The sequence below is a fragment of the Phocoena sinus genome, chromosome 17 (genome assembly GCF_008692025.1).
Source record: "Phocoena sinus isolate mPhoSin1 chromosome 17, mPhoSin1.pri, whole genome shotgun sequence".
Taxonomy (NCBI): Eukaryota; Metazoa; Chordata; class Mammalia; order Artiodactyla; family Phocoenidae; genus Phocoena; species Phocoena sinus.
This window is the reverse complement of record NC_045779.1, coordinates 41,028,048-41,052,515: the sequence shown is the minus strand read 5'-3', so window position 1 is coordinate 41,052,515 and position 24,468 is coordinate 41,028,048. Positions and strand designations below refer to the sequence as shown.

The 24,468-nt window shown below is 40.6% G+C and overlaps 1 protein-coding gene across 2 annotated transcripts in view; it reads right to left on the bottom strand.

Moving 5' to 3' along the window:
* Positions 1–24,468, bottom strand: part of CPQ (carboxypeptidase Q) — a 478,941-nt gene that overhangs the window by 69,511 nt on the left and 384,962 nt on the right. For both annotated transcript variants that reach the window (XM_032609957.1, XM_032609956.1), the window contains exon 8: positions 8,246–8,447. In XM_032609957.1, coding sequence (XP_032465848.1) covers positions 8,246–8,447 — 202 coding nt within the window. The remainder of the gene's footprint in view (positions 1–8,245; positions 8,448–24,468) is intronic.

Genomic DNA, 24,468 nt, shown 5'->3' with positions numbered 1-24,468 from the left:
ATTTTTGTATCCTCCACAGTTTGTATATAATATGGCTACCTGTTGAATGAAGTGTTACATAAGGAGTCAATTAGAGCATCTGTAAAGTATTAAGTGAAACTGATGGAAAGTCAAATGCATAGGAAAGGGAACCCGGAAGAACCAGCCTTGAGGTCTTGAAAGGGGCAGTCAGGGAAGTGAAACTTTTCTAGGCTACATTATTAGCAGGCATGGGAAATCGTAGATAGAGAAATTTAAGTCATAGTGTTTTTTGGTCACTATAGTGCAGAGAATAGTGCAATAATTTAGCACTATCCTCTGATTTTCTAAAGTAATTGTTTCTAATCCTGTGCTACTTCCTGAAGCTCCCTTTTCACACCAGGTCTTCCCACGTTGAGCCTCCTACTTGGGTGTGACAGTGTACCCCCTGGCAAGAGTTTTACGGATTCCCTTCTAAAACCCTGCTCTTACCTTCTCCTGAAGATGTCTGGTGACTTTGCATCAACTACAAGAGTTTCCACCAGAAATTTATGTCTCTTCTTCATCTGACCCAGAGGTACTCAACTGTACCTACCACCCCCTGCTCTCCAAGTGGATTCCTCTGCCCTATGAAGCCACTCTCCCCACTGTCCCCAATGGGGACAACTGCCTTTGTTCACATGACTTCTGCCACCAGGAATGCCCTTCTCGCCCCTTCTGTCCCTTCTGACACTACAAATCCTTCCATTTCCAGCTCAGTTCACCTCTTCCAGGCCTTTCCTTTCTTCTACCCTATTAGTTCCTACCGCTTTCTGCATGTGTTATTTATCTTGGTGCTGTACCAAAATTTCCTTTTTCTGTGACTTAATTCTTTTGTATGTTCATCTTAAAATCAAATACATCTACTCAGTAACCATTTATTGGACACCTATTATGTTCCAGGCAATAATAGGTATTGGGTATTTAAGGGTGAATAAAATACTCTCTTGGTTTTCAATACAGTTAAGGAGATAAAATACAAAGTATATTAACTTTAAAGTGAAAATGTGTGCTTTAAATAACAGATTGGGCAACAACAGAAGACACTTCAGAAGGCAGTGCATGACTAACTGCCCGATGGTAGAAACAATGCCCTCTCCTTCTAGGCCATTGTCAGTCATACTACAGGGTATGAGCCCAGCCTGCTTTGGTCAAGATACCCAATGGCTTCTCTGGAGCTGCAGCAGGCCTACTGCAAGAGGAAAGAACATGAGAAGCTTATTCTGTTAGCTGTTATTATTAGCTGTTCTGATGAGCAATTCCCAATAGTGTGGTACTGATGTGGATGTTATACACACCTATCTAGCATACAGCAGACGATGAGTATTAAAGCAAGAGCTCTGACTCACCTGAGTTAGAGGTGAGAGGCAGCCACCTGCTATAATACTCTGCATTACCCTTATCACTCTCTAATGTTTTTCTCCATTCTTGATTTCTTTGTTATAGTTTGTCTCCTCCTACTGTCCTCTCCCCACTCCCCACTATAATGTAAACTCCATAAGGGCAGAGAGCTGGTAAGTCTTTTTCATGCTCTATCTTCAGCGTGTAGAGTGCCTGGTTTACAGTAGGCACTCAAGACATGCTTGCTGATTGAATGAAACTGCTAGGCTATTTCAAGAAGGGCTATAGTCGCAAACCAGGAAGTGCCTTTTCATGTTCCCAGTGGGGTGAGGTCTACTCACCATGCAGCATCAACCTCTCCAACATCACTAGCACAGAGCTTTTTCACCATCAAGGAGGCATCTTTTAATTAGAGACAGCAGGGGACATAGAACTACTGTATGGCACTATTCCATCTGGTGACTGGAAAACGTATGAGTCCTGGGTCCAGAGGTTGAACCTTCAATTTACTTTACATTCCTGCTTGTGTCCTGATCTTCTCCTTTCTTGGAAAATTTTAAAAGAAAGGCCTTTGGAGATGTAGAAGTGAAAAGTTTTCATTTAGTTCTGCTTAATGCCATGTAAGGTATCAGAAAGACACAAGAAGGAAGTTCTGAGTAATCTGCATATTTGGTACTTCACTATGGAGTCTGAGCTATTATGAAAAGATGAAAGAAATTAAAATGTGATTTTAAAAACAATTCAATATACAAGAAAAGAGGACAGCTCAGTGAAGCAAAGTCATTACTAAAGTAATCACAACCTATATTATGGCATTACAGCTTACAAACCTCTCTCACATCATCTAACTCTTCCTACAAACCTAGACATTACTGATTCAGCATTTGATTCAGGACATTTTGTCAAGGGCCAGGCACTTCTTCTTAGGTGCTGGAAACTATGAGACATTCACAATCAATCACAATTCTAAAAGGGTAAGTGCCATGAGGAGAGGTAAACAGGGGGTTATGGGAACATACTCAAGGTTCACTCACCCAGACCGCTGGGGATCAAAGAAGGCTTGTGAGAGGAGAAATAGGTGCTGAATCATGGATGAGCAGGAATTAGCTGGAGAAGAAGACAGAACAGGGCAGGTCCAATGGCTAGGAAGCTGAGAACACAGGGTGCACCGGAACCTCAATTAATGAAACTTGTATGAGTAAGAGATGGATAGAGAGCAGTGGGGCAGCCACGAGAGGCAAGGCTGTACATTAGCCCAGGGTGGAACCAGAAGGACCTTGAATTCCATGCTAAACAGAGACCTGACACTGAAGACAATGGGGAGACTTCAAGTAACGAGGAGAGATGATCAGATGTGCCGCTACTCTTAGTTGCTTATCAGTGGGAAGCCTCATCTCCTTCCTAAAGAATCCCGGCTTTTCTCACACATCAGGAGGCTACATTTTCAGGGGAGGCTGAGCTTTACCCTAGACCCAGGAAGTAAAATTCGATCAATATAATCCAATTTTGGTAATTCTACTCCATTGCCACCAACACAGCCAATGAAATTGAGGAAAAAATCTGCTTTGGGGCTTCTGGATGAGATTGTCTTACTGTTAAAAAGGACTGGCCATTATAGACATTCTCTCTTCCACTACTGCACTATGTGTGAGGATGTGTTGCCTGGGACAGCTGCAGCCATCTAGGGACCACGGGGAGACAGAAGTCAGCATGCTGAGGGCGGCACGGTGGAAAGGTGGAAAGAGCCAGGGTCTCTGATGTGCTTGATGATTAAATTAAGCATTCTGTAACCACCCACTCGAGAGCTCTTTTTCAAGTAAATTTAAAAATCCCCTTACTACTGTTCTAAGTTGCAGCTTCTGGGATATTTTGCAGCCGAAAGCATCCCAACTGATAGTCTGACTTTTAATTTAGAAAGTTCACTTTGGAAGCAGTGAGCCAGTTAGATGGAAGGGAACTAAGAATGCAGGTTGATATGTTAGTAGGAGGCTGCTATAGGAAAATCAGTGAGTACTCCTGAGACAAGGTGTATGGGGTAGAGAGAAGGGAAAGGGCTTTGAAAATAGGAGGAATTTGGAGTAAACAGGACTTGAGAGTATTTGCTTCTATGTTCCGGATGATTGTGTGGTTTCTGGGAGGTGGTGGCAGTCAATGAGACAGGGGACAGAGAAGGAGGAGGAACGCACGTGGGGCTTGGTGGCGACCATACCTACTTTGCATATGAGATAACCAAGTCTCACTCACTAGTCTGTATAGACTGTGAGAGTACAGATCTTGTCTATCTTTACTATTGATTCCCAAGTGCCATACAGCAGATGAGTAATAAGAATGCTTAATAGGGCTTCCCTGGTGGCGCAGTGTTTGAGAGTCCGCCTGCCGATGCAGGGGACACGGGTTCGTGCCCCGGTCCAGGAGGATCCCACATGCCGCGGAGCGGCTCGGCCCGTGAGCCATGGCCACTGAGCCTGCGCGTCCGGAGCCTGTGCTCTGCAACGGGAGAGGCCACGACAGGGAGAGGCTGGCGTACCACAAAAAAAAAAAAAAGAATGCTTAATAATCAATGTGTGAGGCTGAGAAAACTTACATCATTTGCCTTAGATGGCACATGAAGTTCAAAGTTGTGAAGCTAGAACACACACTCTAATTCTTCCCAGCGCACTGTCTACCACTTGCTGAGATCATCAGCAAAAGATTGCCTCTCAGATTCTGAAGCAGAGGAAGGAACTCATTGGTAGATATGGAACCATGGTGCGCTCACTGCCTCAGGTGAGAGCATCTCATTTTTTACATTAATGTATCAATATATTTTATAGAAGAGTTCCTATAGAGAGGTGTTCAAGAAGGATGCATTAAGGACCTCTGAGAGCAATGAATCATATCTTATTACTGACATGTTCAGAATGAAATAGATTCCTGTCATTCCAACCTGGAGCTTATAATTGGAGGATCAGGCAAAAGTTTAAGGTTGAAGGCCTCTCTGCTATCTGGGGCCAATAGAGACTAACCTAAATCCCTCTTGGACTCCTTTGAGTCATGCTCTTGTATTACCTTTGACAGAGTCAGGGAACAAGAATTTTGCCACTTTATGTGGTAAATTATCTATGTGTATTATTGCACTAATGTACTAGAAAATATGACTCAGCATCTTCTCTCAGTCTTTACTCCTGTAAATAAATAATCCTAATTGCTCTAGCCTCCTTAATTTATGTTGTTCTTCCATCTGTCGTTTTTTCTATCTTTCTGTCTGTTTTCTCAGCATCCTTTATTTTCTCCACAGTCTTAAGCTGAAGGACCCAAAGCCTGTCGGGAAAACAATTACCTCTATGTTTCTGTTTTTTCTCTTGTGAGATTTACAAGAATTTAAATGTTTCCCAAAATTAAACTAAGAGCTACAGAGGAGGCAAAGAAGTAGAAAACATTGACCTTGATCTCAAAGAATTGATCACTGAGTACAGGAAGCGGGATGCACGGAAATTCCTAGTAACCCAAGAAAGTTTGTGTGTGATTCAAGTGCGAGACTGGGGGCTACAGAAGTGTTTTAGAAATTCAGAAAGGCAACACAGCACCAGGGCCTGTTAAAGATGGATTTGCGGTCACCAATGAATATGGAGTGAGACTTAAAGAGCATTTAGGATTTGGAGGAGAAAATAGGAAGGCGTATGGAAGCGGGTAGAAATGGGAGAAGGCTGGAGTATAAAGGTATCTGGAACAGGGAGTTTATGTGGAAAATACATCTGTTATTTTTTTAACTTTTCCCCCCAAAGCCTTATACTTATGTTGACAGTTATCCTGTCCATCATGGACATCACCTAGATGGATGAAGGATATCCTATCTCCTCTCCAAAGATGATCCTTTCATAAATTTATCTATTTGGCTTCTATAATTTATGAAAATCATGTTGAATTTTAATTCTATCTGTGCTCTTAATTAGTATTTTGATATTGAGTATACATGAAACATTAAAAAATTGGGGCTCAGTCATCAGACTACAGAAATTTGATAGGTCAAGGACATGGTAAGAGCTCAATAAATATTAGTTCAATGGATGACAGGAAAGAAAAAGAGAAAGAAGAAAGGAAGAATGGAGTGTGGAAGTATTTCTCATTAATTTTTCAAAAGTTAGGTGAGCAGTTATTTAACTCATACTTAATTAGTATCTTGAATCCTATCTTTAGGTTTAACTCACTGTAACTTACCATATCTTCAAGAATTCAGAGTACACAACTAGTATATTTTTATTTTCTTTTTCAGATTAACTATGGTTCTCCATCTTTTTTCTAAAGTCCCTGAAATTTTCAACGGGTAACAAGAGTTATAAACAGTTCCATTATTTCTTCCAGGAAGAGCCCAAACTTGAAATATCAAAAGATAGCTTCAATAGTAATAGGGAAAAACAGCAATAATTTGGTTCCATCTTACAATACTCTAAACGAAATAAAAAAGAATTCCAGGAAACATTAGTTGCAGTCTAAATGAGCTACCAAGTTTATATAAACCTTCCTGATCTACAGAGATAGAGAGGGGAGTGGAACAAAGAATGCGAGAAGAAATAAGTAATTATTTACAATAACAAACTCCTTTCCCCTGGGGTAAATTATTCTGGAGCAGGAATGAACTGAAATCCTTTGCATAAGCAAGAGCTGAGTAAGATAAACATCTCAGACACTGCCATAGATTTGGAAGACCATCTCAGCATTCCAGACGCCCCTGTGTTGTTGCATATTGTGGGAAAGGGGCCACCAGCCTTGAAACCAAAGTGGCCTGTTCTCAGGATGACATCTACACTTAAGAGCCGGAGAGACTTGGGCAAGTCATTTAGTCCCTCTGAGTCTGTTTCTTCATCTGAAGAAGAGGAATAATTGCACTTACCTCTTAGGATTGTTGTACAGATCAAACAGACGGTGTCTTCAAAAAGCCTAACCGTGTGTCTGACAACTAGTTCAGTAAGTTAGAACTCGCATTAATGCTGAAGCAACCACAAGGGGGCTCAAATTCCCCACGGCACTGTGGCAAGAGGGGAAGCCCGTCTTGCCTTCGTGAAGACAATCAAATCAACTTGTTAATTCCGAATAGAACCATTCTTATGGAGTATCTACATGGAAGGAGTAAAGCTAGAGCCGATTCTCTTTTGTTGATCCAGTGCAACAGAAGCAAAACTAGCTGGGAGGAGGCAGCACACGTTTTGTTCTACTTCGGTCCAGGCTTCAGTTCCTCACCTCCCCTTTAAGCACCCCCGGTCTTCACTCGAATTCACCCACAATCCATCAGTCTTTTCCTCACCTCTATCCCCAGCAAACTTACTTAGCTTTTCTGAAATTTTACCAAGATTCTTATTGAAAAAGTTAAGGGTCAGGAAAAATCTAAAATTCAAACAAAATCGTTCTATAGGACTTAAAGGGCAAACTCCCTTCGCCTAGACCTTGATCATGATTAAAAACGTATATGTAGGGAGTCTCATGTCTGTCTAGATGACCCACTGAAAATGAAAATGTTGTTTTAAGATATTTCACAATATGGTTAAAATATACACAAACCTTTGGAGAGAATTTAGTTTCTTGTCTTAGAATAAAGAAGAGCTCCTTCTATTTTTAGTTATGTAAGATTATTAGCAACATTAATCTATAATATCTAAAGAATGAGCTTTTTAAAAAGTTTAAATCCATATAGTATGCTATTGGTAAAGTCTATTTTGCAGGCTAAAAAACAAAAAAGCCGGAGTGGGGTGGATCTAGAGAGACTTTTTTTAAAACCTGTGAAATGTTTTGTAGCCATAGAAATGGTTCTGGAAACCATAATTTTAAAACTATTCAAAAGCTGGACTTCCTGTTTGCATAATACAAGTACAGAATAATTTGCAAATAGATTCTTTAACAGTGTTTTTGATTATGGAGATAATGGTGTTGAGGGAACAACCCCAGGTCACAGAGGTCTAATATCATCAATAACCCTTTCTCACGGCCAGTCTAGGGCAAATTTGTGAAGTACTATGTTTGTCTTCTTTAGGACTGCTGTCCTTTCTAGTCCTGTAACCGCCAGGCCTATTCCTATTACATAATTTCATCCCTGCCCAGGACTTGTCTTAAAAATATCAACCTGATGAATCACTGATCAGGGCAAATTAGTTTATGTCCAACCTCGTAAAGTAGTCTCTGCATTAGGAAAATATGATTAGCAAGAAGTACCCAACCTCAAAGAATAAATCTCTAATGGTAAAATTTCAGATACCATGGATTTGGGTAGGGAATTATTTGGGTCAGAGAACTTTCTGCAGCATAGGACTAGAACTAGAAGGATATTAGTATTAATAATTGCCTTCTACTCTATTTCATAAATTTTGGTCAGGAGATCATTTGTGCTACAATTACCAGACACCTGCTTAAAACAAAAAACAAAGCAATTTCTAGGCACAATCCCAGAGTCATTAAATCAGAATCTCTTGGAGTGAGGAACATATACTTCAGAAAGAGAAGACAGATGGGTAAATAAATAAAAGGAGTATTATTATCCCAATATTGGAAAACATCAGATTATACCTTGTGGACAAAGCTAAGGGTTTATATATATATATATATATATATATATATTTTTTTTTTTTTTCTGTACACGGGCCTCTCACTGTTGTGGCCTTTCCCGTTGTGGAGCACAGGCTCCGGACGCGCAGGCTCAGCGACTATGGCTCACGGGCCCAGCCGCTCCACGGCACACGGGATCTTCCCAGACCGGGGCACGAACCCGTGTCCCCTGCATCGGCAGGCGGACTCTCAACCACTGTGCCACCAGGGAAGCCCTAAGGGTTTCCATATTTTAAATGACCTACAAGTATCTACTGTGGCATGTTAGAACAGAAATTTTATTTTAAATTGGTAGCAGTATGTAAAGAACCCCAACTTCATCTATTGCTCTTACCAGGTACTCCGGCTTGGATCCAGAAGTTAATGTCTGTCCCTTCTCCAGCTCTAAAGACCTGTGTGACATTGATGGGCTCCAGCAGGCACATGACCTCCTCCACGATGGCCCTGGCCTTGTCACTGCCGGTGAACTGCAGCCCAGAGGGTAAGAAGGTCCCCAGGTCAGACTCCATCACGAGGCTGTAGTTGGAAATATTTGCCTTAACAAAAGAGAGAAGTGTTTAGGTCATATTTGTTGCTTCTCTGCTTTCTCTTTGGAAGTTATCAAAAAAACAATAACCAAATACTTTATCTCCTCACCAGTTGTTGCCAAAGCACATGCTCTGCTCGACTTAGGATCCAGTCTGCATATTACCTAACAGTTCTGAGATGCAAGATGACTCATCTTGGAATCTGCCGAATTTGAGTTGACTTGGAAGGTTTTTTTTTAAAATTCAATGAAAATAAATATAAAACTCCATATAAAAATTACTCAATTATTGCTACTAGCAATAATATTCTTTCCACCAATTTTCTTAAGAGCCTACCTTGTACCAGATACAATTCCTTTTATATGGTGGGGACCTCCGGATAGTATTAGCCGTGCTTAGACAAAAAAAGGTGTAACCTGTGGGCCTATTTCTCTGCACTTCTTCCCCCTAGATGGATATTCTATCTTATTTTAATTGTGAATTCTGTGAAGGCTTAAAGGCATCAAACTGACAGGTTTGTCTTGGGTTTCTGATTCCACTGTTGTTCCATCTGTTGAATCCCCAGGGAGGGAGGAAATAGAACAACACATGAAATGCTTTTCTCTCTGGGGTACAGCTGTAGCATCTAAACCCCAGCAACTCTGTCAGGCCACTAGTGTGTAAACTTCTTCCAGATAAAGTCTGGTAAGAAAGCACACAGTGATTCCACGTAGCCAGTATTGTCACAGCAAGAGCTTAGAATATAAGGGCCTCTCACCAGATTGCACAGCTAAATTGCCACACTGCCCTAAGACTTGCGAGTTTAAGGTCCTTCAAACTGGCCTGGCCAGCTGTTCCCCAGGACCCATTCACTTCTTCCAGACTGACCATATACTACCTCGGCTGAGTTATTCCCAAGCTGTCATCCTCATTATTCACCTAGTAAATATCAATAATAATATTTTTACAGTGCTTTCAGAGAGCTTTCCTATTTGCAGTCTCCTTTGATCTTCTTCCATAATCCATAAAGTAGACGGAGCAGTTTTATGGTTGATGCTGTTTTATAGAAAAGGAACTGAGGATCAGAGAAGTCAAGTGATTTGCTCAAAGTCACACAGTTGGCAAATGAGAGAGGTGGGTCTGAAATTCTGTGCTTTCCAAAACTCCACCCTGTCACCACTGGCACGGGAGGAAGTAAGTAGTAGGCCATGCTTGTTTTGAATTAGAATGACTTTTCACTTACAACATAACAATTTCAGGGTTGCATAAATTTTTTTTTCCTGTAAAACAGATATGTTTTTACAATGACTTCCTAACTATTGCCATGGAAGGGTACTGTTGTTACAAGGGCAAGAACAGTACCCTTCATTTCTAAAGGAGGATGTTGCCAACATTTAAAGGACTGAAATTCATGGCCCTGGGATATCATTTTGTTGTTGTTGATGACGATGAGAAGATTAACAAAGCAGAAGCCTGTTCATATTTCCACTTTTACTTCTAAGGAATTTCTGTCTTCATGGTGATTATCAGAGAAAGACCCAAGGCATTTATGATAAAAAGTACCACCTCTGCTTTCAGCTGTGGCTACTGCATGACGGTAGCATCATTAGAGTTAATAACATGCAAAATATTTGCATTAATGTCTTACATTCAGGGCTCGTTCAACTAGCACATTGGTGCTACGTGAGCAAGTTGACATGAATTTGGCAGTCTTAACCCTGTCCCCTTATGTGCCCTGCTGCCCCCCGCCCCAAATTCTCTCCCTGTCCTGTAAAAATGAGAAAAGAAATAACATAATAGATCTGCAAATAAAAACAGTTGGGTAATGTATGTGAGGATTCCCATATTTCTGGAAGATCCCATCCTTCCAACAAGAAAATTAGGCAATTTGCTCCTAACTATATACAATTTAGTTAAAAGTAGAGCTAGTCAGTAGTTTGGCCATCAGCCTGGTGAGATGGACACAGCCCTGGACCCACTCGACTCCATTCCTGACTCAGCAACTGACATGCTAGGCTGCTGAGGGGATTGACTGGCCTCTCCCTCTGTCCCCAAGTCATGTCACCTTGGCCTCTGGCTTCTCCATCTGTAGGCTGGGACAAATGCTCTTTTCCAGGCTTGAACAATGAGCCTGGGCATATGGAGCTTTGAGGGTCTTCAAAGAAAAGACATTTGTAGACCAAAAGTGAAAGTGGTGTGCGAGCTGAACTTGTCAGGGCTCCTAACAAAATATGCATTAAAGCCTTGTTGACCCTCTTCAACTGCAAATGAACAGATGTCCCTGGGACAGGGCACCCCACAGTTTGTGAATGGTACCGTGCAATGCCAAGATGTTAATGGGAATGTTGAGAATAATGTAAATAAAGGAGATTTCAAAGGTGCCAGACGCTGTCTATGTGGCAGCCTTTTTAGCAGATTGATAACAAGTGTGCACTCTGGGATTATTCAGACTGGGTTTGCCCGTCAGATTAACCAATCATGGGCTCTGTGACTCTGGGCAGTCTGTGTAACCCCTCAGTTTCTTCTGCCATGAAATGGGGATAATACTGGTACCCAGTTCATGGAGTTGTAAGAAAGAGTGCAATGTAGACCCCAACGTATAACGAGCACTTGATCAATAGTTGCTGTTACTGGTCTTACCACTAAACATCAGTACCTCTCAGATTTTCAAGGATGGCCTCCATATAAACCATTCTGTTAGCTGCTTACAATGATAATATGTAGCTTTTTTGCAGTGCTTCCTACATGCCAGACACTGTATGAAAGGCTTTACAGCTTCTCCCATGTAATGCTCCCAATCATTCTATAAGTGCCACATTTCTCATTTCACAGATGAAGCAACTGAGGTTTAGTCAGGTTAACTAACTTTCCCAAGGTTACCTAGCTAGTGAGTGGTTACCAGAATTCAAACCCGGAGGTCTGCCTCCCCAAGCCTGTGTTCTCAATCCCTCCACTGCCCTGTCTGCTGCTGCTTGTTTCCAGCTGTCGGGCCACAAGTCCTCACTTCTAATTCAAAAATACAAAGACTGTAGTGAAACAGATGTATAGAGTTTAAAATATTTTTGCGTGATCACAATACAAGGTCTGATTGGACAGAATTTATTGTCCCTGCTAACAAAGTAATTTGATTAAGCAAAGAGAAGAATGAAACAAAAACAAGGACAACACCCTTGGGCCACCATTTCCTTCCAACTAGGAATAAAAAGTAAAACGACAAAACATCTTTTCAACCCAAATTAGATAGGATATGCAGATCTCAGTAAACCAGAATTCTGGCGTAGGCAGACACAAGTTTGATCTCTATTCATGTAGAATTTTATTAGCTGCGGCTAACGTGATGGCAGCAGTCTATTGTTGTCTATTTATATATAAACATCTCCATATGTTTTCAATAAAGAACTGAGAAAACAAACCACCCACCGTCCATGACACCGTTTTTTCTCCTCATTTATGGAGTCATTGTCTAATCGTTAGCACATGGCCAAAGAGCTTGGAAAACAAAATGTCTCTGCACAAAGAGACGGGAATGAATAAGTCGGGTCACTGGGCTGTCAGAACTGCTGCTTCTCAGGAATGTGTGGTCACAAACATGTTCCTCACTGTGCCATCAGTCACTGGGGACATAGTGTAGACTTGAAAAGCTGATTATAGCTAGTGAAGGCAGAGCAGAGCCATGCTGGTTTCATTCAACCCACTTCAGCACACGAAACAAGATATCCATCCTCCTGGTTATAGGATGTAGGGAGAAACCTACTTCTAGAGATTGAATGCTTTATTAACCCTTCACTCTGCTCTCTTCGTAAAGAGAAACATCTCTTTATTAGGAGCCATGGAAACTGTCCTTCATTGCCATGTAACGGACATAATGTGATGCAGAGAAATCTCCTGGCTATCCTCCAGGTTGGGATTGCTGGATTAGTTAATATCTGCTCAGGGTTGAGGATTCATAACTTTGTCCTGTGCTAGAATCACATCCTATCACCTCTTTTCCTTTTTTCTTTTTTTTAAGCGTCAGCTTACGCTGCCAAAGAACAATTTGGTAACCATTAGCAATCCTTGGGAGCAACGCAAGATTAGAAAGTAGAACAATGTCTAAAATACGTATTGCATGTTTTCAAACGCTTACTTCCTCATATAAACACAGGGATGATGTCTGTGTTCTTTGCTTTTATAAAATTCCAGATAATTCTTCTTCGGAAATATAGACCCAAGTTCAACATTTCCTTTCCTCCCAAATGCAGCTTCTTGTTTCAAAGCTTTTATTTTCTGATAACCTAGGTAACCTGTCTTTGGTTTTGAACTAAAATTGGAATCCCCAAAATCAACTGACGAGGAAAAGAGACTCCTAATTATTCGAATTAATCACGTAGCCTCCTCAGTTCAGTCTTCAAAGAAGTAAACGGTTCCCGCCCACTCCGCCCCCGACACAGGGCAATCAGTGTCGGTACCATTTTCCCCGCTCCGGTAAATGTTAATATTTTACAGACGATGGTGGTGATGCTATTTGGTCAGGTGGTAGGCTCACAAACGAGTTCTCAAAAGGAAATCATCCTATGAGACCATGTGCTGAGTTGCTATAATAATCTTCTCCAGTGCTGCCAGTGACCCTGGAATTCCCATTTCAAAGGGTGTAACTGGAGCGGGGCTGCTTCACGGAGCTTTAGCTCAAATCCCTATCATGATGGGATATAGGTAAAGAGGTTTCTCCCTGCTGTGCAAAACCAAGAATATGTTTTACTTTCTGGTCAGGTCTACCCCGAGGTTCAGACTTTTATTTCTGGCAGTCTCCAGCATTCAGTTTTTTTTGTGTGTGTGGTACGCGGGCCTCTCACTGTTGTGGCCTCTCCCGTTGCGGAGCACAGGCTCCGGACGCGCAGGCTCAGCGGCCATGGCTCACGGGCCCAGCCGCTCCGCGGCACGTGGGATCCTCCCGGACCGGGACACGAACCCGCGTCCCCTGCATCGGCAGGCGGACTCTCAACCACTGCGCCACCAGGGAAGCCCCAGCATTCAGTTTTGAACAGCCCTGGGGACCCAGGGGAGGGCCAGGAAAGGGATGATGACAAGGTAGAGTGCCATAAGTTATTTTTGTTTGACAGCTAAACTGGCTGTGGCTTGGGGGAACAGGCAGTCTTGGGTAAGTTACATTAGTACGAAAATCACAGACACCTATTGTGGTTTAGTCACCACGCTGCCGGGAAATGGGACAGAATAAATGGCTTCCGGAGATCACTTTCCAGCCCTATCATTCTCTGCGTGTGCACAGAAGGTTTCTCTTGTGAGACAAACCTGTGTTTTCAGGCAATCCAATTTTCACAGCGTTGTTCGAAGCACTCTAGATCTCAGTGAATTCTCCTCTGGAGCTACTTAAGGTCTGTGGCTAGCCCTTAAACTTATGGAAAACACACGATCCCTCTATAAATGTCACTATGGTAACAACAGTGAGTCAGAAGGCTGAAAATATGGCATAAACCTAGGCTAAAAGAAATAATATACCTAGGCTAAATTTTACTTATATTATACAGGAACTATGACTGTATTTACATTTCTTTTAGGAATAAAAACAATCCAATATCCAGGGTATTTGGTAGACAGACTTAAAAAATGGTTTACATAGCAGCTTGTTGTCAATCTCAGCTTTTAATTTTATTGCTGCATGTTGAAGCAACATAATCAATAGTTGGAATCAGTGGGACTCAAAGTCTCCACAATTAAATTTTGATTCCTTTAACAGAATATATTGCCCAAGTGTTTCATGTTACTAGTTTCACACACATTTCAATAAGCAGTTGTAGAAGAGACATCTCCAACACAGCTGGCTTTGTGAAAGCAGCTGTCTCTGCCTTTATCATTCTCTATCCCTCTCAACCTCCTCCGTCGCATGGTATCCCCCCGTCTCCTCTTGTACTCATTATGGTGCTATCAAAGTGTAAGAACTAAATTGTCTAAAAGAGGATCCCTTCCTTTGTTTGACCTTTCTTCTTTGACACTGTTGCATGCTTAATAAACATAAAGACATGATTCTTGTTTTTGATGGTGGGGTCTTACCGGCCAGGACAGTGCTTTCTGGTTGACTTCTAATCAATCCCCTTCTCTTGACTGGGAAGACTACAGCAGCCTCTTTAAATCCCTAGCCAAGGTTATAACTGAAAGGAGTTCCTCTTCTTATGAGCAGACAGCTTATTTCTTTTAAAAATATAGTACTTATTTTCTCGTCCTGCAAAAATAGGCTACTTTATAATCTGGAACTGAAATATTCACTCAATCCTAGGGCATATCATATTACAACACAATTAATCATTAATTCTCTTTTCTCTATAGCCAGTAGACAGCACTTAGAGCATTTTTGGATTATGACAATATCCTCAAATGCTTTACTTGATCAAGCACTCTTTACTCCTATTAGTAAAGATGCTAAACGCAGCTTTAGAAATCATTTTATTTCCTTAAACGTGCCTTCTTTTCTCTCAAAAGCACAATAGTGGGTCTGAAACCTCATGAAAAACATGAGGAGCTTCAAGGCTCTGGTTCTACTCAAGGCTTCATGCTCTACTTCTCCCCTCGCCTTCCATTCCTAACACGCCACACCCCTATCTGAATAATATACTTCACTGTTGCGCTTTATTCTATGTGTCTTTTATACCTACTTTGCTCTTGAAAGAATTCAAGGCTTCCTATAAGATACTAACACCATATTTTAAAAGTATGTAAACTCTTGAGAACCAAGAAAATGCCATGAAGGCAGGGATCAAATCTGTGTGGACCTCTGCCATACCTGTAGCTTAAATAACAAAGCTCAGCACATAGTGGGTACTCAAGAAATATTTGAGGAGAAAGAAAGTCACAGCTGGGAAAATTTGACATGATACCGTAACTGCAACTTGAAGATATAACAGTTCTAGCTCGTGCTACCAAGGTAAGAGGCAAGAACGATGTACTATGAAGCTCGCAGTATCTAGGAAAAGAAAGGATACCACCAGCTCCTTGAAAAAAGCAACAGTTTTTCCAGCATTCCATTCTAAGAGGAATTACCACATGGTTCTTTCTATGAGGAACACTGAACATAATAAAGAACAGAGTCTCCAATAACAGTTTTATAAAAGAGGCAGAAATATCTTTCCTAACACTATTTCCTAAATATTGATCCTCAATTAAAGCCAAAAGCAAAATATTAAGTCATATTTCAGTAAAGATGTTTCTTTAGGAAGTAAACTGTATTTATTTAACAGTTACTGAGACAGAAGCCAAATAGGGGGACCATACATTCCTGTTTGCCCTGGGCAGTCCCAATTTACATCCTTTGTCTTGGTATAATTATTAATGGTGCCTCCTTTTTCTATCCCACTCTCAAATATCAATTGTCTCTCGAAGAATTTTTGTAGAAGTTAGCGAAAAATTCAAGATTGAGATCACTTAGCACTAAATTGTGAATATTTGATGGAGCTGAATTTGTCACTTGCTTACTCCTGCCAATACTTTCTTCCCTTGACTTCTGGGACCGTCGACTCTCTGGTCTCCTCATGCATCACTGGATATGGCTTCTCATTTGTTGGCTGGTTTTCTCACTCTCCTGATATTTAGATGTCGGGGTGGTCAAAAACAGTCAGAAGGTTTTTCATTTCTCTTTCCTCACCCAAGTACTTGAAATGCCCAAGTACTTGCTCAGTTGAATTTCTAGACAGAATTCTTTTGAATTTCACCAAAAGAATGGAAGAAATGACCTTGGCCAGGTGCTCTCATCCAGCTTCATGGTTTTAAATAAACGTGTATTGTGATGAGCTCCAATTCACATTCTATGCCTCTCTCCTCAAGTTCAGACTCATAATGAACAGCTACTCAGCATCTCTATTTAAAGGTCTAATCATGTATTAGTTTCCTATTGCTGCTGTAACAAATTACCACAAATTTGGTGGCTTAAAATAACATAAATTTATTCTCTTACAGTTCTGGATGTCATAAGTCTGACATGAGTCTTATAGGGCTAAAATCAAGGTGTTGACAGGGCCGGTTCCTTCTGGAGGCTCTAAGGGGGAATCCATTTCCTTGCCATTTCCAGCTTTAGAAGCTTCCTCTGTTCTTTGGCTCATGGCTCCTCATCTCATTGCCTTTTCTCCTCCTGCTTCTGTCATCACGTTGCCTTCTTCTGCCTTTGCTATTCTTGCCTCCCTCTTATAAGGAGGGCCCAACCCAGTAAATAGCAAATCCATTCTTCTAGTTGCTGAGTCTAAACATTTTGACTCCTCTCAAATTCTTGGCTTCTCTCTTGCTTTTACACCCCAAATGCAATCTATCAGCAAATCCTGTTGGCTTTATTTTCAAAATAGACCTATTGTTCAACAACAACTCACCAGCTCCACTATCCTCACCCAGGTCGAGCCACTATTGCCCCTCACCTAGAGTATTGCAATAGCTTCACAACCATTTCAACCCTTGCCACTCTTCAGTGTATTCCCTACACAGAAGCCAGAGTAACCCTGTTAAAAAAAGTCTAAGTCAAATGATGCTACTCCTCTTCTGGAACTCTGCATGTGGCTTCCAGCTCACACAAGCTAACAGGCAAAGCCCTTTAGCCTACAAGGCCCTAGATGTAGATTGAGCCTGACCTTCCATAACTCCTCTGACCTCATCTCCTACTACTCTCCACTTCACTTTCATTGTTTCGGCCACCTTCAGTTCCTCAATAATGCTTGGGTTCTGAAGCTCATGAACTTGTTCCTTCCTCTGTTACCCCGTTCCTCTGGATATTTCTCACCTCCTTTTGGGCTCTGCTGAATGTCCTCTTCTTGGGAAGTCTTCCTGCCCACCTTACATAAAAGAAGACCTCCCCTAATACTCCTGATAACACTCCCTAACCCCCTGATTATGCTTTCTTTTTCTCCTTTGTATCAACAATGAATGTTTATCTTTATTGTCTGTCTCTTCTTAGAATAGTGTTTGGTCCCTGATGGCAGAGACTTCTCTGCTGTGTTTACTACTTGTGATCGATTGTTTAATGGCTATAAATCCTTCCCTTCCCTGTATATATTCCCTTTTCCAATGTGAATTTGCCACTCCTTTCATCAAGAGGTGCAATCTCTTTCCCCACCCTCTGAATGTAGGCCAGCCCTGTGCCTTTATTTGACCAACAGACTCTGGCAGAAGCGACCACTTGCAACTTCAGAGCACGAACCAAAAGAAGCCTTACAGCTGCCACCTTGACCTTCTGCTGCCCTAAGACTGACATGTAAAGAAGCCTGCGCTAGTTGAGGTACCACATGGGGAAAGCAGCCCAGGTGACAGTCTGCCCCATCTTCCATAAGTTGGGCCATCTTTGACCATCCATCCCAGCCAAGCTGTCACATGACCTCAGTGACCAGAAAAAATGCAGGATACTCAGTTAAATTTGAAGTTTAGCTAAACAATAAACATGTTTTTAGTATAAGTATGGCCTATGTGATATTTGGAAGCATCTAGGCTCCCTAAAGACAGGGAACTCCCTGAAACAACACCAAGAATATGTAACAGGGCTCAATAAATATTTGTTGAATGAGTGAATATTCTATATTATTGATTCAAAGAAGATTCATATGTTTATATATAATTTGGATATGTGGGCAAGTTGGAATTTTATAATTAAAAAAATTAAAGAGTCTGGTTGTAATCTTGCCCATGTGTTAAATCATCCCTCCTCTGCTGACATGGGTTTAGGAGAATATCTATGAGCAGAGCCAAAAACATTCTCAAGAAGCACCTTAGGATCTGATGATATGCCCAAGTACTTGCTCAGTTGAATTTCTAGACAGAATTCTTTTGAATTTCACCAAAAGAATGGAAGAAATGATCTTGGCCAGGAAGAATCTGGGGGCAAGAGTTACTAGTTATTTGGTGTTATGATTAAAGTGGCCTCACGTTGTCTATAGAATATTGAATTGAACCTCCAAGAAGGTTGAACAAAACCATTCCAATCAAACAAAATCAACTGACTTATTGAATGGAATAGTGGTGCATCCAATCCCCTTAGGGGCTACAATGGCCATGGGGGAAGGAGAGGAGAGATGGAGACTGAATCAGGAGTAGGGAGAGAACAGCCCAGAGATAGTAACTCCCAATGAGTCTCATGAGGATGGGATGGAGGACACCTGTGGAGAATGTTAACCCTGGGAACCAGAGGATCTTATATCCCCTGGAGAGCAAAAATAGCAATCCCAGTGTTGAAAGCACAGAAGCTGAGCTTCCACTGGACGGGAGGCAGAGGTGTCGAGAGAAGGAAAGTAGTATTGTCGATATAGATGGAACATTTCTATGGAGAAAAATCCATGACCATGGCTATCTTTAGACCTCTCCCCTAAACTCTAGTCTTTTTTTTTCTTTTAAACCAAGCTGTGTACTTGACCTCTCGACGTGGATGCCCAATATCTCAAACTTGACATGTCCAAAACTGAGCTCCTGACCCCCTCCTCACACCCCTCTACCCAACTCCTCCCATTCGACTTGCTCAGGCCTCAAACTGTGGGGTCACACTTGACTCTTTTCTTTCTCTCACACTGTATATACAATCCATCATCAGATCCTCTTGGCTCTTTCCTTAACATATATCTGGAGGCTGACAACTTTTCATCCACTGCTACCATCCTGGCACAAGTTACCATAATCTCTCACCTGGATTATTCAGCCTTGTTCGGTTCTAGTCCTCCTTCAGTCTATTCTCAAACCGGCTTCCAGAGCAATCCTTTTAGACTATTAATTCAGATCAGGTTAGTTCTCTGCTCAAAAGCCTCCAAGAGTTCTAATCTCACTCAGAGAATATGGCCCATGAGACCTGACATGATCTGGGCTGCTACTATCCCTTCCCTGCACCAGTTCAGGTACTCTGGCTTCCTCGCTGTTCCCAGAATGTCCCCTACACTCCATCAGCACCTTCCCTAGAATGTTCTCTTCCAGATACCCACAGAGCTACTTCTTTATCTTCTTCAGACCTTTACTCAAACCCTTCTGCAGTGAAGTCTTTTTTGCCCCCTGCCAACAAAAATTCAAACACTCCCTCCACATATACCCTATCTGTGTCCCGTCTTGTTTTTCTCTTCAGCTGTTCTCGTATCATTTTATTTATTTCTCCACATCATCAGCCTTGATGCACAAGAATGGAAGTAAGAGGAGGGCAGAGTTTAAAACAGTGCCTGGAACTTAGAAGGCTCTCAACAAACATGTGCTGAGTGAATGAATAAATACGTGTATGTATGTGTTTAAACACATGTGCGTACGTATGCGTGTGTAAACCCTGTAAGCACACCTCTACACGCTATTTTGGATGACGGTGGTGGTGAAGATAACAACGATGAGATGGTTGCTAGTGCTGGTGGTAAAAGGCAGCATCAGTTTTTCAGAATATGTCTTTTTTTCAAGAAAATCTTCTCAAGAAAGCATAAGTTTCAACAACTAAAGGTGAAAGCTGAATCTTTAGTGTATATTTTATAAAGCTCTTCAAATATACAAGTTTTTGCAACATCCGTTATATGTGCTAAAAATAAATCCTTCCTAGAAGGCTGTATAAAGTGATAGCAATCAAAAATGCCCTTCAGTTACCTAAATACAAGTGAAACTTCTAAAATTCCTTCAATAGTGAAATACTAAGATACTCTTATTCTCAAAGCTGTGTGGCAAAAGGAATCTCCTGTTCAGGTGAAAACAGCGCTGGAAGACATCCTTATGTAGCATCCCTATGTCATGGTCATTTCACTATCAGAGATGAGAAACACTAATATGCGAGATTTGCCAAAATAAAATGGTCACCATTAACAGGAGAAGAAAGGATGAGCAATTAACAACTGAACTGCCAAGGGGTCGTATACATCGATTTTTTTCAAATATTAAATAATTTTGAAAAGAAACCTTAAGGTTTGTTACGCTAGAGTTAGTACAACGTGAGGCAAATAAGACGTGGTGTCATCACTAAGACTTAATTACAGAAACTAATATATGCATCCTGGGACTACTTAGAGCTTTAACAATGGCTTTGCATACTTTGTAAGCGTTGAAGCATTCAGACAAAATGAAGGAAAAATAATAAACAAATGAGGCAATTTAGCTTTGAGAAGAGTTACGGTAATTTAATAGGTATAGTTTAGATAAAAAGAGGCTAAGGAATTAGAGCAGTTACAGAAAAAAATCCAAATAGGTATGTACACTGAAATAGGGGAGGTGGAGAAAAACAATTTCCCTCATCTGAGAATATTAATAAGCAAGAGCAGTAATCACCTAAAGGTAGAAGAGGAAAATTGCTACAGTAGAAAATAGCATCAAACACGTTGGAAATAATGACCATTCTGAAAAGCCACCGGAGGACCACTTAGCGGAGACCAAACACTAGAAACGCTTGAGGCAAGTTGAACATAAACCGTTAGTCCGGCACACAGACCTCACCCCAGATTTCTCTTTGGTTATCTGCAATCTTCATCAAGGGTATCATTAGTGTTTGAAGGAGATACAAGTGATTAGGGTAATAATCCTTACGGGGTCATCTGTCTCAGAGTGGAGCGGATGCTATGATTCCCACTTCAATGGTGACTGCCACTGGGAAGTTAGAGGAGGTGATGCACAGATGCTAATATCACTTGATACCCTTCTCGGCCATTAGGTGAAAAATATTAGGCAAGCCACCCTGGGCCTCAGTTTATTCATTTGTAAGGTGGGGATAACAATAGTTATTTTGCCAGTTTATTCAAAGCAGGAGTTCTTAACCGGGCACCCCTTGGCGGTTCATAAATTTGGAGGCAGTCGGTGAACTTGAGTGGGAAAAAATTACATCTTTACTTTCAATGTCCTCTAACCGAAATTTAGAATTTCCTTCAATTATGGATGTAAGTAACAAACCACAGTAGTATTAGCAGAACCTGTCACTTTGTCACCAATAGAAATCACAGATATTTGCATATCATATTAGACTTATTGTAGAAATCTCAAAATAATCTTTATGTTCATCACTACTTTGAAATTACAGTAATAGATAATACTGCAAGATCTTATTATTTTATGCATTTAGAAAACATACCAATATCATGTATTTATTTTAAAAAATTTGATAACTGCATTTTAATAGAATTCATATCCTTGTAATACTATGCATTTTATTTTATGCATTCAAAAATATTATTTGAGAAGATGTCCACAGGATTTACCAGACTGCCAAAGTGGTACATGGAACAAAACAATGGTCATGAACCTCTGTTGGGTAAGTGGTAGCTTCACCATTAAGGTGATGATGGTGACGATGATGATGGTGATCATTCCTCCTGTTATTATTACTATTAAACTCACTAGAATTCGTTTGCCCTGGAAATCTGGATTGCAGTCTTGGTTCTGTAACATAACAGCTGAATGAATTTGGCAGGCCATTTTTAATCTCCCTGAGTTTCGTATCCTCTTCAACAAAGACCAATTTAACAGGGCTTTTCAGAGGATCATATGAATTTATAACGTGTATACAAAGGTATATTGTATACCAAACTATTCAGTTCTCTTGAGACCTTTTACTGTTAGTGTCACCAACAAGAGTGCCTAATAAGTAAAACAGCCATATAAATGATCATCCGAACCGATGAGAGCCTTGAGAGTGAAAGATCAATAATTATGGCAGGACAATGGGTGGAAACTGGACTATCTAAGGTAAATCAGGAACCAAGAAGCTACTTAAATACTACTTTTCTGATTTTTTTTGTATCTCCTATTTCTGCCACTATAAAATTCAGCAGATAAACACCAAATTTCCTTGATTATAAGAATCACATTTTTCTCCTATTTTAGCATTTTGGTAATTGGAATGCACCTTGTTATTGATACATTCCAGAAGACACTTGCCAAATTCCAGGCAAAGAAACAAATCGTGCCATATATTAGTTGTCACTGTTTATCTGTGTACAAACGTCTTCATACACAAATGGTCTCTGGGATTTCGTTTTACACTTTGGTTAAGTTAGTTGCATTAGTATCGATATAGATCACTAAATTTTAAATGTGAGCCCCTAATTTTGATTAAAATTCTTTGTAAGTTTCTATGTACACAGAAGACTGATTTTCACGTGTGAGGCAAAGCAATGAAAGGCAGTAGAAGTCGCCAGATGCTCAGACTAGACCCTAGAGTGTTCAGGGTTAGTGAAGACGGGTGTCACCAAACATGTGTCATGGAGGCCTCTACTCAGGTACTGAACAATTTGTCGAAAGCGTCCTTAGAATTTCAAAAGAAGCTGTATGACTTTTAGAAATATTAAAATTCTTTTAAAAGGAAAAAAAACCCCAAAACTTAGCCCAACTGGAAATACAGAGGAAAGCCTATATTCAATATGCCTCATAATCATACTGGCAACACTGAAGGTGCATCCTTAGCGACTCGTCAAAATAAGGAACACAGGTTACACAAAGCGGCCTCTCACCCCGACGTGAGGCCTCACTGCTCAGGACCAAAAGGTATCCAGCGCCATCTTTAGACTCGGAGAGACTTTGATTCTGACTACAAAAGGGTGAGATATTGTACGTTGTTGTCAGTTTTTTAAAACTGTACATTTAATGTAGTCCTATTTTTCTTGAAAAGCTTTATTATTCCTAACTGCACTCTTAAAACTGATAATCCTTAAATCAAAGAAATAGAGAATTGAATCTCTTCCAACCAATCCCACGAAGTCCCTCCTTAGTTTCCTCTCCTGTCTCTCAGGCTCCACCATTATTTTATAGCTTAAATCTGAGAATACAATATTTGACATTCTGTTGTTCTAGCTGAAGAGGTGTGAATGGCTGAGTTTTTGTTTTTGGAAACGTAAAAGGACATTTCTTCCACCACTATTCATACATCAACTGCTCGAGCCATGTTTAAGAAGAGAGAGGAATAGTCCAGACTCTCACAGCTGCTGGTGGCCGTACCTCTAGACATTCCTTGGGTTTTGCTGTCTGTAATAATTTACTCACATAAGTCTCACTACCCTACTTCAATGGTAAATACCTGCTAAAAGAAGGTAGTATTATACACATCAATAAGGAAGGCACTTTTTACTTAGAGTAGTCATGAGAAAAGTGAATTTCATCCCACTTGAAAATTTTAAGGGAAAGTCCACAATTGCTGGCTTTTATGAAGACCACATTAAACTATTACTTCACATGTGTCACTTCCATATAATGAACTAATTAGCTGGGAAACTGTATTTGCATTCTCAATATTTTTGTACAATAGGAATGTCATTAATTAGGCATTAACACAGTTTTAGAGAACTGAAGGTGGAAGCTTTGTATACAAGCGATTATTTTTTTCATCTTCATGTGCTCCATTCTTATCTTGGTGATTCAGAAAAAAGATGTTTAAATAGAGCCTTTCAATGGAAGCCATCACTACTGTGTTCCATGTCAAAGTAATTGCCTTAAAGATGTGAAGATAAAAATCACATGGGCGGTCAGTATTTCTGCCAAGCTCTTGTTGGAAGCCAATAGACTTAGTGTCTTAGGTTCCAATTATTTGTTACACTCTTGAATATGTCCTTCATTTTCCTTTTCCTTTCCATTTCTGTTGCATTAGACTTTGGCAGGCTGAACTACCCGAGAGAGGCAGCTTTTGATCACAGCCACCTTTCACTGAAGAAGAGCAAACACCAATCCATTCTGGCAGGTACAATTTTCCACATATTCAGAAAACAGTTTGCCAAGAGTAGTAACAAACTGAGTTCCCAATATGAAGAAAAGTACATATTAAAGGTATAAATTTTTTAAATCTCCCCACCAAGGAAAGAATAAATTAGAGTCCACTTTCTTAAAAACAAATACAAACAAACAAACAAAAACAGAACAAGTGTTAAATCATTTGTTCTTTGAGTTTAGTTTGCAAATAATGTTTAAATTTCTCTTTTGCAATTCACAATGCAGCCCCCATCCCACAATTCACCTTTCCTTCCTTAGTGTTTTACACAGAAACCACTAAGGCAGGTAAGGTTAAGGTACACTAACTTTTGGAGACCTGATGGCTACCTTCTTTTATAACTGCTCCTCTGGCATTCCAAGTTGTAGCCTTAAATTAAGACATTGCTAAGTGGACACG